The sequence below is a fragment of the Triplophysa dalaica genome, chromosome 4 (genome assembly GCF_015846415.1).
Source record: "Triplophysa dalaica isolate WHDGS20190420 chromosome 4, ASM1584641v1, whole genome shotgun sequence".
Taxonomy (NCBI): Eukaryota; Metazoa; Chordata; class Actinopteri; order Cypriniformes; family Nemacheilidae; genus Triplophysa; species Triplophysa dalaica.
In genome coordinates, this window is record NC_079545.1 from 13,994,928 (window position 1) to 14,007,939 (window position 13,012).

The 13,012-nt window shown below is 37.8% G+C and overlaps 2 protein-coding genes across 2 annotated transcripts in view; both read right to left on the minus strand.

The window, feature by feature from the left end:
* Positions 1-1,112: 1,112 nt before the first annotated feature.
* On the minus strand, positions 1,113-9,107 carry ckap2l (cytoskeleton associated protein 2-like). Its single transcript, XM_056747354.1, has 9 exons — positions 8,969-9,107; positions 8,204-8,270; positions 7,969-8,032; positions 6,795-7,888; positions 6,463-6,661; positions 4,280-4,435; positions 3,840-3,897; positions 3,345-3,510; positions 1,113-2,288 (listed from the first exon to the last, which is right to left on the minus strand). The coding sequence occupies exons 1-9, from the start codon at positions 9,012-9,014 to the stop codon at positions 1,997-1,999; spliced, it is 2,142 nt and encodes a 713-aa protein (XP_056603332.1). The 5' UTR covers positions 9,015-9,107; the 3' UTR covers positions 1,113-1,996.
* Positions 9,108-9,869: 762 nt separating this feature from the next.
* LOC130419092 (metal transporter CNNM4) overlaps positions 9,870-13,012 on the minus strand; it is a 33,036-nt gene continuing 29,893 nt past the window's right edge. Inside the window, exons 6-7 of the mRNA XM_056745522.1 lie at positions 12,003-12,178; positions 9,870-11,749 (exon numbers count right to left, since the gene is read on the minus strand). Of these exons, the coding sequence (XP_056601500.1) occupies positions 11,510-11,749; positions 12,003-12,178 (416 nt within the window). The 3' untranslated portion in view covers positions 9,870-11,509. The remainder of the gene's footprint in view (positions 11,750-12,002; positions 12,179-13,012) is intronic.

Sequence of the window (13,012 nt, forward strand, 5' to 3'; positions counted from 1 at the left end):
TCTCAGTGCAACACATCAAATACAGTGTTTGATCTTTAACATCGGGTTCATTTAACAAATATGTGTTTTTCATCCTGTGTGATTTTCTTCTACTTGTGAAAGATGTCAGGGGTGTCTGCTACACACATGTTTAGGGGCAAAGATGATCTGTAACGGCATCCTTGACAGGAGAATGCGAGTGTAGCTCTGATTTAATATAAACAAGAATAATATAGGAAGAGTTTGTTTTCTAAATCTGTAATGTCGCACCGTAGGACCACCATGCATAGGGCAGATATTTGTCAATTAATCTTATTATTTTAATTGTAAAGACATGCGACGGACCTGCGATGTATGAAGATAGACATAGCTCACTCTAAGGTAAGAAAATCATAACGCTTCATTATGCAAGGTTTTATAAACCTCTGAACACAAGCCGCTGAATTACTTCTGTCAATAGAGCCTCCATAAAAATGACACACTGGCCCTTTAAATGACTGAAATGTGCATATTTCATACATGTTCTGAGGTGGTGAAATCGAATATCTTTCAACAAGCTCTGACATCCCGCCACAATAAATGTGCTGTCAAGATATGTGACACCTGAGAACCGGAATGCTGTAAGTAGGGAAGTATGTGTGAGTTTGTTCAGACAAGGTTTGTCAGCTTGGTTCATGAATCAATTTACCCAGTTAACATTGCTCCTAAACAAAAAGCTCATTTACCCAATGAACTATAACATCCAGTAATATAACCTCTGAAAGTGACATTCTGCTGACAAATGGACTTTCTGTGCAACATGGATATCTATGTTGTTCTCCTCCTAAATTTTTTTATCAAACTTGACATCCCTGCTGATTGCTTTCGCAAATTTTGTAGGAAGGTGTCAGATTCCTTAAGGCTTGAGCAAACGCTCTGCTCTATCTGATAAATTGTTTGGTTTGGTTTTGCTTGTGTTTTGTTAAATAAATAACTACCTTGATTATATGAGCAATAGTGATTTAACTTTCTTTTTGGTGCTTAAATTAAAACTTTGGCAGTATGATACCTTAATAAGTGATTTTTATATATATATATATATAGCAAGATAAAATCAACACATAAAATACAGGATTTAAATCATTTCTGTTTTATCCATATCAATGAAGATGAGCCAGATAAAAAGCATGTTCTAAATAGTAAACAGAGAAACATGAACAGCCACAGATAAAGCTCTGGGTAAATTTACCAAAAGATACTTAGAGAGTTCACCCAAAACTGAAAATTCTGTCATCATTTACTCATCCCTAGGTTGTTCTGTAGAAGGTATTTTTGGCTAAAATATAGAACAATAATGCATACAATTGTTTACTATTATAAAATCATTTTAAGAGTTTCTTATCTGGGGGCCGAATGATAGTTTACACAAAGGACCCTAGGTAAGCTGGCGGAGGAGAATACATCTGTCATTATATTGGGGGGCTCAGAGGACGTGCGTGTATGTGTGTGTGTTGTCAAGCACACAATATAAAGGTTTCTCCAAAAACGGAGAAGAGGGTGACATTGCAATCCTACTCCATTAAGAAAGTGTTTTTTGTATCAAAACTCAAGAATAATTCTTCATAACACAATTCACAACATTCCAAACCTGTATAAATGTCTTTGTTCTGCTAAACACGAAAGTAAATATTTGGAAATTTGTCAGTAACCAAACACATCTCATCCATATTGACTCCTATGGTATTTTTCCCCTACTATGGCAGCCAATGGGGGTGAGATCTGTTTGGCTACCGACATTCTTCCCAATATCTTTCTCTGCATTCATCAGAGCAAAGACATTTATACAGGTTTGTAATAATCTGATGTTGAGCTAAGTATGACAGAATTTTCATTTTTTGGAATAACTGTCCCTTTAAATATAGCTAGAAACTTAGCTAAAAGGCATGAAATATTTTACACAAGAAATACTTTTTACAACAAACAGTAAAAGCTCATTTGGAGTTTATACAATTTATTGACTCCAATAAAATAAACATAATTATGTTTCAATCTCCTCTGGATAAATGAGTTGAACTTCCACATGGTTTCTCAATGCCTCATTCTCTCTGTACACATACACGGGGGAGTACTGAGGTTGTGAGTCAGCTATGAACACTCCCTTACTCTCAAGGTCAGAGAGAAAGGTCACACAAGGGTCATGTTCCAGCAGGGCTGTGGGGTAGCGCGGAGCGGACTTCTCAATTCGCACGGAACGACGCACGGGGGTAAAGAAACGAATTTCGTGACCGTCTACTTGTCCCGGTTCAGCCACTTGTCCACTCCTCTTGCCCCTTAACAAATGTGAATAAAAAAATATGATTATATCTGAGCTGACCACACACAAAGCATTCTTAAAGGAACTCCGATAGAATGTTTTTTTTGAAATCCTTTTTTCTGGTGCCAATGCGTTAATGTCCTTCCAAGTCTCTCTAAAAACGTTATCAGACCTGGAAACGATTCAAAAGCAAATTCCTTCATATCATTTTTCTTATCACTTTTGACTGCATCAACCTGTTGGTTCTCGCTCTGCCGTATGAATGCAGGTGATTTTCTAGAAAACTAATTGAAACTGAATTGAAACTGAAAATTTCATCGATATTTCAAAGATTTTTTCTCTGGGCCAGCATTTTACTGGCCTTTCCAAAAATGTCACATGTTTGTTTTTTTACGTGTAACAAATGACTATGATACAAACAACTATTAGCAGTACTCAAATTTCAAATATTGTCAAAGACAACTAATCGCTAAGTAACAAAATACAATAAAATACATCATAATATAACAATAATACAATTGGGCTCAAAATCATTTAACCCCTAGGTAAATATGATCAAGGAAGGCTGTAAAAATTAAACTGCATCGCTAATTCTTTGGGCCTTATATTAAAAATTTGAGTATAAGAATTTTAAATGGGGGGGATGTCATAATGTTTTTTTTTTTCCTTCTCCAACACATTGCTCATAGTGAGTGATTTAATTTCACAGCCTTCCCAGATCATACAATGATTGTATGTTATATATATCAATATTTGAAAGTGATGTGTGGAATTTGTGCTCTGTTCACCTCACCCCCCACAGCCGTGGTTTTGAAGGTGGAGGAGAGTGCTGATTATTCACTCCCCCCACCTACAATCCCTGCTGGTACTGAGGCTGGAACCGGCAACATTTGGGTTACAAGTCTGAGTCTCTAACCTTTAGGCCACGACTGTCCATGTTAAAAGGGGCAGTTATATACCATTATGAATCATGGAAAGTGTCAATACCCCCAATCAATTCAAAAGAGCAACAAGGTACATGCGATCGAGATCACAAAAGTCTAGTTTTTGTATGTGTTGTGTTGTGCTGTACCCTGGGGTGGCAGTAATTTTATATTTGACGACAGACGAGTCTCCCCTCATTCCGCATATAAGGGCACCAACAGGTTTTGGGGTGCACAAGACGTCATCGGGGACTTCATGTCCATCATCCGTTTCGGCCTCTACTGCTTCAGACTGTTTTGAAATAGGAGACGAACCTAAATAAACAAAATGTAAAAAATATATGATTATAATTTCTTGCTTTGGTCCCCATAAATCCAGAATTAACCTAAGATCTATTGTAAAAAGGCTTTTTAGATCTTTTAATTATAGCAACAAAAATACTGTTTACTCTATAACAGTATAAAAAGCAATAGAAATACACAGCATCCACTTACTAAAACTAAAACTGAGCCTTGAGTTTATTTAGAAAATAGTAACATAAATGCTTGTATAGAACAGCAATTTTAACCTTGTTAACCTTGTGACACTGTTATGATGCTTTAACCACAAACGTATATGTTTATAACAGAAATTAATACTTTACCTTGAGCTTGGTTCCTTTTAAGGATCTCAAAGACCACAGACCGCAGCTCATCCACTGGCTGTTGAGAGAAACTATACATTCAAACATCTGTTTTGACTGTTTTTACGTATGCATCAGCCTGTGCAATATGCGGTTACAGTAAATGTTTGCTTTGAAGGTACCTGGACTAAATATTAGATAATGCCTTATTACCGTTTGAATGATCTCTAAAAAAAAAATGAAATATCAAAAATGCTTTGCGAAAGCGATGAAGGCTCGGTCAATTAACTCCTTAATTGTCCGTGTTAGTGTTCTTAAACCAAAAATCACCTTTCGAATTGGTAACCTTTGGCAAAATGTAAATATATATATATATATATATATATAAATAAAGATTGATGTTTTGTGATTTTGTTAATAAAACAAATCACATAAGTCAAAAATGCATGTTAGAGACTGACCTCTCTCACTTCACGAACAGCCTCCTGAAACATGGGCAGGACCTCCAGGTTTCCTTCTCTTTCCATGAGTCTGGCTTGGCAGATCCAGAATTTAGCAAACTTATGGGCCATCGGCACCCGTGACAGCACATCTCTGATCTGCTCCGCTGGGAAACCCTGTGCCCCACACAAACGGCATATCTGTAATTCCAAAATTGCTTCTGAAGACCCAAAATTTCGTTATTAAAAATGTTTTGAATTACCATCTTGCATTCAGGGTTTGAAATTAACACCAACCAGAGGCAGACTCAAAGTACCCATCATGCAGCGTCATTAGACATCATAGGCACCACGGGAGAGTCAACTGCTCTGTTTGCTTTGCATTGCTCTTGTAGCACTTTATGTCATATGCCAGGTGGTTCTGCACACTGCCGCATTAAGTCAAACAAGCCTATTTTCATTGAAGCATCACGCATTACCATCTTCATGAGCTTAAACTATAAGCAATTCATCAGGCCTGTATTTATCAAGTTTCTGAGAATTACTCACAAGAACACTAGTAAGAATTGACTTAAGAGAAAAAAAAAAATGGCGGAATGCTGCGCTTAAAAGTTAGCTATGATGCAGCTTAGTCGTAATTTAAGTGAAGTGTTGGACTAAATCTTAAGTGTCAGGTTAAGAGATGATTTAGGATACTATGCTGTGCCGCAAACAGGATCTGGATGACGACATTGGCTTGGACCAATCACTGAATAGATTTTCTTTTATAAAATATTCTCTGATACACTCACGTAGAAAGGTGAAAATCCTAAAAGGAGTTTATAATCAACACACATATGACAATTAAGACTTTTCTAGAGAATACATTATAATATAGACATTGGAAATGAAAGATAACACTATTCCACCATTTCTTAATTACACATTTTAAACCGGTACTGAACTTTGCATTGGTCGAGTAAATATGTTTAAATACAATGTTATTTACAGTATAAATGTTTCTTGCTTGTGAAATCACACAAACATACTGAGAACAGAATACAATATAACAAGAACGCGCAAATTCATTGCAATAGAGCATAACAAGATGATTCATAACTAGTGAATCTTTGTTAGACTACACCATTTCTGAAACCTGACACGTGGTCTCTTTTTAGGAGCGGTTTCATGTCAGAAAGATTGTAAGGAATGCATCAGGTCAGGTGCAAGTTGGGGAAAGTTGGGCAACTCACAGGTATGGCACACCAGAGTTCAAAGTCCACTCATGATTGAAGTTTAACTTATTTTTATAATGTCTTAATATTGTTGTGGCTGGCCAGGAAAGCATTTCTGCAATCATGTGGTGTAAATTGTTTGCAACTTGTTCATTGTTTTATACCGTTATATGAGGTCTACTTATGATGTTATTACATTCAAAAACATCAAAATCAATAAGTAATAGGCCATTTTCTAGACCGGTTTCGACGCCAGCTCTGCAAATGCTCGGTTTTAATGGGCATGATGCATTAAATACACTTATAAGTGAACACCCACTGCTTTGATTGGATAGCAGTTTGCGTAGTTGGAGCCTTATGTGAATTTGGTTTGAGACGTAACGTTAGGTAACACATTAGCACCATTGACAGTTTTGCACTGCATTAGTATTATCTGGAGACCTGCTGTGATATATAAATTACATCAGTTTTCATGTGACGCATTCGCATGGGATGATTTTATTCCCGGATGTGATGGCAAGGCTTTGCATATAGCTGTATAGCCTATACTTGTATTGCGTTTAATGATATATGACCGTATCTGTCAGCATTTGAGACCAGACAAAGATCACCGCGATCGCGGGTCTCAAATTTTACGAGAGTCTCGATGATAAATAAACAAAATTGAGACTCCCGGTAACTTATGAATATCACCCACCACCCGAAATAAAACCATACATCTTAAAAAATAAACTTTAACCCAGCATTCCTAATATCGGAATCCGAGGCAAGGTAATGCCGAGACTGTATTCTTCAACAACCAGGGATGACACAATATTTAGCTATCTTTAAATGGCATGTTTGTTTATTGCTTGCTTGCTCGCTCTGTCTGGTTCTGCATCACTTGTGGCTCTTCAGTTCTGTCATGCGTGAACCAGTGGGCAGTCTAACCCAGTCTGAAACCACGATTTTATTTCCTGGTGTGCTTCAACAAAGAAATTGAAATATTACCTGCTGTAATAATTTAATACAGTCATCCAGCGAACGGTCCACAGCAAAGACAATATCATGGGCCTCGTCTTCCTGCTCTATAGCAGTCCAGTAGGGCTGAGGCAGAGCAGAGATGGTCTTCCTCCTAACCAGACGGACAGGCATCGGGGGGCGTTTGTACGTAACGCCTCTCGACTCCCGCCAGTCCTGCAGTTTACGCCTGTAACAAACATCAATGTCAGTTTGTGGCAAAAATGATGTAATTTGTTAATTGCATTTCACGATTAGTAAAGAAAAGGACATGTTAGGTCTGGAAACAGACCAAATTTGTTCGATTCACAATCTCAACTCACAGTCTCTCCTCCTGAGCAGTGGTCATCATCTTCCTTCCTTCTACTGGGGCGGTTCGAACACCTTGAGTACTTGGACAAAAACTGACTTTGGGAGTCTGCAACTGCACTGCAGGCTTCGTCTGGCTTGATTTTTTGATGGACAGCTGAGACTCTTGTGAGGACATGGTTGTTCGGGGCAGAACTGAACTCTTGGTGTTTCGTCCAGACGGTTGTTTAGACTCAGTGACGGTACCCAGTTTAACAGCACGATGCAGTTTATTTTGAATGAGAGTATTAGCATCCGTATTTGAAGGCTTAGATACAGTTGAAGAAACTCTTGTTGTTTTATTAACAAAAGCGTTCTGTGATTTCCTTGTTGTGGGATCTACTTTCGTGGTAACAGATGAAAGATCCTTTTTTAGATTTTTGTGCGGATTTGACTGTGATATCCTGCTTATCACATTGCTGTTGTGGGTCCCAAGCTTTGGTCCAACACTCTGAGCTCTGGATTGTTGCGTTGAGTTTGTAAGTCCTGTCTGAGCTTTGTAAACATTGATGTTTTGAACTTTTGTCCTGTCTGAAGTGTTGTTGGTTGGTCTTCGACTCTTCAGCTGTTTATCGGTAGCTGAGGTTGTTTTGCAGAGAACAGAAACTGTGTTGACTGAAGGTATTATTTTATCCAAAGGTCTCTTTGAAATAAGCTCTTTCTTGGGCTGTGATGGGCCAAGAATTGATTTCGTAGAGTTTTGGGTGTTGTTTGCAGCATGGGGAAATGGTTGCCGTACTTTGCTTTGAACATTTCGAAGGTTTTGTTGAGGCTGTGACAATGCAGTTTTCTCAGTCTTGTATGCTCCCCTTAGATTTTGAGTAGAATCCGGTCTATTGCTGTGTCCCTTCACAACCTGAAGACTTGCCTGGTAAACTTTGGTTTTAAGTGAAATATTACGGGAAATAGTGGAACAATTTTGTCTTTCTCTGGCTAGTGAATCAGTGGCAGGTTTTATTTTTGAGGACGAATTGGCAGCCTTGTTGCGTATTTCTGCCAAAGATTTAACTCTGTTAACTTCTTTTACAATTGTCCCATTAATTTCACAATTCTCTTTATCATCACCTGCCTGAAAAACAAACAGACATTAATACAAAAGTTGGCCTCCTTCTCAACAAAAAGGTTCCAAACCTTGCAAATCAAACTTACAGTTTTAGCTTTTGGATAAGTCTCTGTATATTTCGTAGCCAGAAGTTTGTCCTTGAGATAAGGTCTGTTTGGTAAAGTTTGAAACAAACACAAAATAATGAGAGACTTGACGCAATACAGAGGTTACAAATGCTGAAGAGGCATTACTTCTTTTTAAATAGCAAAATATTTGATATACAAACATATCAAAGCATTTCAAGAGTTACGAACACAATTAATGTTTAAGGACACAAACTTTGGATTAGGAGCTTTCAGTCGGCCTTTGGCTGCTAGGTATTCTGCCAATTTGTGTTTACGTTGCTCTGTAAGTAGAAGAGAAAATTAATCCAATACAATGGCATTCGGTGTGCAATTATTTATCATATCTACTGCAAAACAGACATTTGACCATTTTTTCAGGGTTCTATTTCACATTTTGGTTCATCTCATAATAAAATCATGTAAACATCATTGTTCATGTTCAGTTTATTTATATATTAGTCATAATGACCCACTGTCTGTGTATTAGGGACAATAAACTGTATAACTTATAATAAATAAAATATGACACCTCCCATTTTAGACAGTTATGCTTTTTCAGGTTCATGAAATAATTGAGAATACAATGGTAGCATTTCTGGACGTTTGGGGACATCCCGCCTAGTTATTTTAATCAAGCTAACTATGCAAGTAAAAAAAAAAACTTTTAGCTTCTCAGTATATAGGCATTTATATTTCTCTTTATGAAGGTGGCGCACGCGCACCTAACTTGTATACAATGCAGTAGTCGCATCTACAGTTCGTTGGCGTCCAAATATTTAACGTTGAATTATTTCCTGATGAAATGTAATAAAAAGCACTTTATTTGCCTCCCGCATGTATTATCAGCAATGCTATGAAATAAATACCCTATAAAGAGTAAATATTTCTCAGTGTATAATATATACCATAGATATGCAACTTATCAGTAGTCCACAACATGACATGACTAGCTTGCTGTATAATAATAAAAGTGTTTTACCTGTTTTGGATAGTTTCAATAAGCGTTCATCCGTCACGGTTTCCATCGCGTAACATTGATTAACAAAGTTTATTTTTATATCCGAACAAATAAAATATATATCTTATAACAACCGCTTGCTATCGCGTCTCTCAACTGCCGCTTGAATTTAGTGGGGATACGCCCTTGTGGGTGCTCATTGGTTCATGTTCAAAATTTAGGCAGCACCGATTGGCTCGTGAGGTCATGCTGCCCCGCGCACACAGCTCGGGGAATGCCATCAAACTACCGCGAGAACGTCCCCGAAGCCGTGCTCTCGCGATACCAACCGGTTTCATACCGACTTCCGGTTTGAGTTTTGTTTTGGTAATAACAGAAGAATAAATTAGTGTTTTTGCCAAACGTTTTGTCAGTATCTGCTAGTGTGAGCTGATGTATCAACACTTTGCTTCCATTGCTTATGTAAGTCGCTTTGGATAAAAGCGTCTGCCACATGACTAAATGTAAATGTAACAAACCTTTCAAAGTTATACTAAAAATAAAGCAAAAAGGGTCAACAAAATCATAACGTGAGATTTACACCATACAAAGCTGTAACATGATTTAAAATGGAAACATATGCCTTTAATGGCACTTATAATTACAGAACAAAACAATTTCCTTTTTTACTGAATAAACTGAGTATGTGTTCATGTTTACACCCCTTCAGCATTTTTACCTTATTAATAAAACTTGTTTAGACTTATCTAAGGTTAACCTTATACTAATCAAATACTCAGGCGTGGCAGTGTCATGTTTTACGGTCAGTTAAAATTATTCTTCAATCTGATTATTCATTCCCTTCAGTTCTTTTGTACACCCACATGATTTAAGCGGTATTGTAATACACCACCAGGGCATTGATGATAAACACAAGAATCTATACATTTTACACTGATTTAATAAATAATTTAATAGCCAAACTCGGATAATCTAAAAGAAGACCTCTTCCAAACCACAAAATAACTTGGAAAAATACAGTAGATAAAAAGAATCAAGAGGTTGTCACACATACAAATTGCTTCAGTTTTCAAAAAGAAAAGTAAATCACAATGTTATGACTGATTAAATAACAGGAACCGATTAAAGCTTGACAGAACAGGGAGTGTCTTCATAAATACCTCACACAGTGCAGTTCTTCTGCCTCTCTATATCAAATTCAAGCGATGCTACAGATTAAAAGAGGCTTTTTAGGTATTCATTTGGCTACTCATGTGTCGTCTCCTCAGACACTTTACACTTTGATTGTTCTTTTAAAAAATATTTGGTTTTAAAGCAAATGACCAACAGTGTATTATAAGGCAAAGCAACCAAACAATAACGATGTCATGTCCTGAAATCGCCACTCCACTCTCAGTTGGGTCTAAATGAGTCCATGCCCCAACAAAAATAACCACCCAACTAGCCTGCTTACAAAACACAGACATTTTAACAATTCCCAAAACAAAGAAAAAACCATTTAAAAAATAAAAGAGTGAAATTTGATGCTAAATAAATACAGCAAAAGATATATTCTTTTGGTTGGTTCACCTCTGGTCCATTGGGAGAAACAGTTTACGAGCTCTATCAAACAAACATTTTGCGCAATTTTTTTACAAAGAAACATTTGCACTACAACAACTAATGCTTGTTTTCTTTGGAGTTAAAAATGCATTCATTTAAAAAGGACTTGACGAAATTCTACGCATACACTGACACCAAATCACATGACCTGTCCCCTCAGACAACCACAAGTTTCAAACAATAAAAGTACATGTGGATATCATTTGTTCCAGTATGCTTAGTATGTATATTTTACCACTTAAACAACAGCATGCTTCACTTTTTGATCACTTGAACATGAAATCATATCATATAACGAACAGGAAATCATCGCACATGCAGTTTGTATGTGAAGTTCAGTGTCACTATATCCCTGAGTTAATGCTTGCTTGAGCGCCGACAGCCTAAATCTTATATAGGCTACAAACACACATTCGCTCACTAAATCTCATTGTCATCCTCTCTTTCACTCAAACACACATACACTCGTGCACAAATGACAGAAATATAATTTGGTACAAAGATGAGTGACTATGAACAAACACGAAATAAAAAAGGCATCTGCAGTTTCCCTCTTTTACGATGACTTTCTGCAAATCTCTTTGAGCAATCTAGATAGAAAAATGACAAAATAAACATTTCTGTATTTATATAAATGTCTCTATTTGAACAGTCTATAAAATGCCAGAGTCAGTCTGTTGAAAACACGTCTCTTTCTCTCTCGCTGACCAGATACACTTTGGCTTCCTTCCAGCAAAGTTTTATAACGTTACGCCTTCCTGGTTCGAATGCTTTTCATAGACATATTGCATCGTCAAGTTACTGGCATCTGCTATTGCTAACGCTAAAACAGTTATGATAATCTAAACATACTTGAATCACTGTCCAGGAAAAAGTGCGTAATGTCCTGTTGTTGGTAATATCCATATGTCCAAAGTTCAAGATGGTGCATGCCAGTGAGAAGCGATGATCATGTGTGTGTCAGACGGTGCTGTCATTAAGCGTGTTGTGGTTAGGCTGACGGGTTGGCAGACTGTTCTGCTCGTTGAGGAGCGATGTCGTCTCATCGGGGGTGTCTGTGAGCGTGACCATGTTTTCAAAAGAGGGATTGGGGACGGAAAACGTGCTGTTATTTGCACGCGTGTGTCCACTGTCCGGAGATTGCTGTGAGCTTTCCAGTCGCGACGCTACCAGGCCGTTCTGATACTGAGAACGTGTGATCTGAGAAAACAGACCAGAGAGATATTTTGGACAATTATTCAAAGGACAAAATTCAAGAAGCTTAAATATCAAAAATAATGTTATGGTAACAGGCATTTGAGAAGCTGAAAGTAACGCTAAGCACCATAAAAGTGTTCTACTTTTCACTGTGTTTTTACTTTTGTGTGCGAATATTCCTGACACAGTTTGCATCCAATAAATGATGAACGATTTGTGTTTTAAGAAAAAAGCCTGAAGCTCATTCATGCCATACCTTTACAACTTGTAGGTCTGTGAGAGCTCGAACATGGAAGTCTGGTGTGTAATGCGTCAGGGTGGCGCTGCTGAGCTGCGTGTTGCTGCCGCTTACGGACTGAGTTTCAGGGCGGTCCGTGTAGCTCAGTGACGCAGAGCGATTCAGACCGCTGATATGAGAGGGCGATCGAAACTCTGAAATACAAACACACAGAGTGTTGAAAAGTACATCACATGAACATAAATTAAGTTTTAGAGGGAATATATAGGACACAGTATATGACTGTATCCAGTATGTAAATGGTGGCATTTAATGGGATTAAAAATTGAGCAAGGACATAAAGTTAATACACAGTGCATAAAACTGGCAATAGCACAATCATTCCTTCCAAATCAGCCAGGAACCCTGAGTCATATTTGATGACCAGCTATCCTTCAATGATCACAATGCAAAGACAACATGGTCATGACGATTTGCCTGATTCAACATTAGAAAGGTTAGACCCTATCTCACTGAGCATGCGGCACAACTCCTTGTCCAGGCCCTGGTTATATTAAGGCTGGACTACTGCAATGGTCTCCTTGCTGACCCTTTTTAATCTCTCTACACTGGCTACCAGTTGAAGCCCAAGTCAGATTCCGATTCAAGTCACTAATGCTTGGCTACAGGACTATCACTGGATCTGCACCGGAATACTTTCACACCCTCCTACACTTCTACGACCCATCAAGAGCCCTGCATTCGGCAATTGAGCGGCTTCTTGTATTGCCTTCTCAGAAGGGCAGTAAAAATCGCCTTCCCGCTCATTCTCCTTCACAACTCCTTCCTTGTGGAACATTCTTCCTCACTCAATTGGGTCAACCAAGTCTCTCACAACATTCAAAAAACTACTTAAAACCATCTCTTCTGTGTATACTTGACAGGCAAAAAAACCCTTCTCTCTTTCTCTCAACAGATATTGTTATGGCTTTTGGGGAAACTTGTAACTTGGTATTAGCACCTTTTGTATTATTGCTCCTGTAAGACAT